This window comes from Acanthisitta chloris, unplaced genomic scaffold, assembly GCF_000695815.1.
Source record: "Acanthisitta chloris isolate BGI_N310 unplaced genomic scaffold, ASM69581v1 scaffold8811, whole genome shotgun sequence".
NCBI lineage: Eukaryota > Metazoa > Chordata > Aves > Passeriformes > Acanthisittidae > Acanthisitta > Acanthisitta chloris.
Genome location: NW_008656437.1, coordinates 1 through 3,855, shown reverse-complemented (window position 1 = coordinate 3,855; position 3,855 = coordinate 1). Strand labels below are relative to the sequence as shown.

At 61.9% G+C, this 3,855-nt stretch overlaps 1 protein-coding gene across 1 annotated transcript; it reads left to right on the top strand.

Annotated features, from left to right (window-relative positions):
* Nucleotides 1-42: 42 nt before the first annotated feature.
* On the top strand, nucleotides 43-3,822 carry VWA5B2 (von Willebrand factor A domain containing 5B2; the record flags this gene model as incomplete). The annotated part of the gene is made up of 10 exons (XM_009084335.1): nucleotides 43-174; nucleotides 295-419; nucleotides 549-725; nucleotides 812-922; nucleotides 1,043-1,245; nucleotides 1,560-1,674; nucleotides 1,748-1,933; nucleotides 2,023-2,182; nucleotides 2,259-2,536; nucleotides 3,597-3,822. Coding segments are annotated over 10 exons (1,713 nt in total), but the record flags the coding sequence as incomplete, so codon positions are not given.
* Nucleotides 3,823-3,855: the final 33 nt, after the last annotated feature.

The following is a 3,855-nucleotide window of genomic DNA, read 5'->3' as shown; positions in this document are numbered from 1 at the left end:
GAGGGTGTGAGGAGCTGCCCTGCTGCCTTCCCCTCTCCACAGGGCTGGAGAGCCCATCCCATGCCCTGAGAGCCGATGCTGATCCCTGGGCCAGTTCTGCCACCACCACCTGCGTCACCCTGGCTGAGCCCCACCGCTATGACAGGGACCTGGAGATCATCCTCTACCCTTGTGGTGAGGGGCGATGGTGCCCTTGGCAGATTTGGGGGAGACAGGGCATCACCTCCAAAACATTCAGAGCATCCCCCTGCCCCTTGTGGCACAGGGCAGCTCCAAACTCCGCTATGCCCCCAGAGCCCCACCATCCCCACCTGGTGATTGAGGACGGCACCATGACATACCCCGAGTACGAGGCGCATATCCGGAGCCGCCGGGATTATGTGCGGATTGCCAGGAAGGACTGCAGTGGCGAAAGACAGGTGACAGGGCACAGGCACCACTGGCCCAGAGGGGAGAAGGAAGAAGGAGGGGAGGAAGTGGGATGTGGGTGAAGAAGATCTTGGTGTGGGCTGGTGTGTGAGAAAGCCCCTGGCCTGCCTGGCTCGCAGGTGGCTTTTGTGCAGAGGCGTTTCCACAAAGACATCTTCCCCAACCCTGTGCTCATGTTGAACTTCTGCCCGGAGGCGGAGGGTGTCCCTGGGGACCTGCAGAGCGTCACCCGCGAGTTCATCTTCCTCATCGACCGCAGTGGCACCACGAGCAGGCCTGACCTTGACAAGGTCAAGGTGAGGCACAGCCATGGGTCCAGGGGTGCTCCCTGGGTGGCTGGTTGGTTCTTAGAAGTCCTCTCTGGTCCCTGCTGTCACCCCAGGAGGCTTTGCTGGTGGCCCTGAAGAGCCTACCGTCAGGGACACTGCTCAATGTCGCCAGCTTTGGCGCTGATGTCAAGCCACTCTTCCCGTCCAGTCGCCTCTGCAGCAACGTGAGTGCCACAGGCAAAGCCCCACACCAACCCCTCTCTGTCCCCATTCCAGCTCCCCAGCTCGGGATGAGGGCTGGTGAGCCAGGGGACCACTGTGACACTGGCTCTCTGTGCGGACAGGAGACTCTGCAGCGTGCCTGTGAGCACCTCACTGGGCTGCAGGTGGACACGGGCAGCACCAACTTGCTGGCAGCCCTGGGCTGGGCGCTGGCACAGCCCCTCCACCATGGCTACCCCCGTCAGCTCTTCCTCTTCACGGGCACAGCAGCAGGCAACACAGGCAGGATCCTCCGGCTCGTGCGCAGGCAGGCCAGCACCATCAGGTAGGGCACTGGCACCGTGGCAGGTCACAGTGTCCTCCATATCCCCTGTGCTGTTCCCATTGACTTCTCCTTATGCCCCAAATCTTGCCTCCACCAGCCCAGAGGGTGTCCTTCATGCATCACATCCTTCAGCCCACTGGCTTGGCTCTCCTCAGGGTGCCACAGCCCAGCATGCAGCCAGGGCATCATTCTAGCTATCAGCCACCCTGGCTATCAGACACCCCTTCTCATCCCTGCTAAAGAGCTTGCCACCGGGCTTGCCAGCCTCTGGCACCAGCCTGGATGTGGCTTTCCACCACCTGGCTCTCCTGCAGGTGCTTCAGCTTTGGCATGGGCCCACGGGCATGCCGGCGGCTGCTGAAGGGCATGGCCAAGGTGAGCCGGGGCCGTGCCGAGTTCCTGAGCCCAGCTGAGAGGCTGCAGCCCAAGGTAATGCCCAGGCAGGGGCATGGGGGGCACTGAGGGCATCACCATGCCTGACACTCTCCTCTCCCCACTCCAGCTGATCAAGTCCCTGAAGAAGGCAATTGAGCCAGGCATCAGTGACATCACCATCGACTGGTACGTCCCTGACAGCATGGAGGCTCTGCTCTCGCCCACGGAGCTCCCAGCACTCTACCCCGGCGACCGCCTCGTCAGCTACTGTGTCCTCTACAGCATCGCCCGCTTCAGTGACAGGCGTTCACCAGTACGACCAGCACCGCCCTGGCACGGGGAAGATGGCATGTCCTGGTGCTACAGGCTTCTGGCTGGGCAGAGGGACTGATGGTCCCTCAGGGCCGGGAAGCAGTTCACCGAGGCTCCCGGGCCTCAGCCTTTCCCTCCCAGGAGGAGGTGCCCAGTCCTGCAGGGAGCTGTCAGCCTCCCCGGAGCAACCCAGGATCTGGAGATGCCTCCCTGGAGCTTTTTGCTGGGAGTACAGAGGTGTCAGAGCGGAGTGAGTGGCGTTCAGGGCTGGGGTGGGAGGCAGGCGTGGGAGCCGTGGGCTGACAGGGTGTGTGCTCACTGGGCAGGTGTGGATCCCATTTCGGGGGGAGACATCTGGAAGCGGATTTACCAGCCCTCCTACATCCAGGAGCAGTACGTCCTGACACATTGCTCCGTCAGCACTGATTGCAGCCAGGGACTGCTCTCCCGCAGCTCCACCAGCAGTGAGTCCACTGGCTCCCGCGACGTGGCCCCTGAGGCCTCTGGTGCAGATGTCGCCTCCCAGAAGGGCCAGAAGAGCCTGTCCCTCTGCGAGTCCTCCACCAAATCTGCCCCGTTGCCCTCTGCCCCAACTGGCACCAAGGTAAGGATGTCAATGGGATGCAGGGGCTCACACATGTTGGGCTTGGAACCAGAGCATTGTAGCCTGGATTTTAAGCAACGATCAGCCATGGGTCCTATGAGGAGGCTTCTTGGGTGGTTTTGCCCTACTGGAGTGGGACACCTGGGGATGAAGCAGGTTGCCTCCCAGCATCTCCAGCCAGCTGGGGGGAGACCCAGACCCAGACCCCCAAGCCAACTCAGTGCCTCCTTAATGCTGCAGAAACCTAGTGAAAATAGCTGGTCTGGCAGGTAACAAACTTTCCAAGCTGGAGAGGAGGGACTGGCTGTCTGATCTCCTGCCTGGCTCCTTCAGCCCTCAGCCAATGCTGCCGGATGCTTCGCTCGCGATGCGCCACATCCCTGCGGCTTCATGTCTGGGTTTCAAACCCAGCCAGGTCGCTGGGATGGGAGAGGCAGCTGACCCAGGGATGATGCCCCTGAGGCTGGGTGAGGCCAGCTGTCATCCAGCTCCAGGACACGCTCCTTCCCCGTGGCACGGGTTAGGTAACCTGCTCCCGTTGCACAGCAGCACAGCTGGTGACCTTTGCTGCCGAAATGTCAAGCGTAAGTGATTTCCTTGCAGTGTAAATGATCCTCCCTGGCTCCACACTGCTGGCGCGAGAGGTGCCATGGGTGCTGCTGCCTTGACGTGGCTTTTAGGGGACACATCTCAATGTGGGAACGTCACTCTGTGCTGGGGACTGCATCCCACTCTAGCATCATCCAGCCTGAGCATCCTAGCTAACCTCACTTCCTGCACACACACAAATCCCTGGCAACTCCAGCGTCAGCCTGAGTCAGTCCCATGGATGTTTGCAAACTTCCTGTCTGGGTGCTGTTGGTCCTTCTCACATGTATGGAGCCAGGCGAGCATCCCTGGGTGGCTGCTGGTGCCAGCCTGCAGAGCAGCAGGGCTGGCGACTGCCAGTGGCTCCAGCCAGCAGACGGAGAGACGCAGAGGCCCCATCCTGGCTCGGTGCAGTCCGGGCTCTGTGCCGGTGCCTTTGCTGGTCTCGCCAACAGCCTTGTCCCCGCCGCAGGTGATGGTGGCCCTGAGCACGGAGGAGCTGGCACGGCAGAAGAAGGCGCTGGCACGCACTGCCCTGGCTGGCCGCAGCTTTTCCACGCCGCATGGAGAACTGGATGCCCATCGGCTCCGCCGGGCCCTGGAGAAAGTGTCGCAGAAGAGGAACCAGTCCCTGGAGGGGCGGCTGGACGAGCTGGGACCCCAGGCACAGCAAATGCATCCCAGCACGGTGGAATCAAGTGTGTCCTGGCTCTGGGGACAAGGGCGGTGGG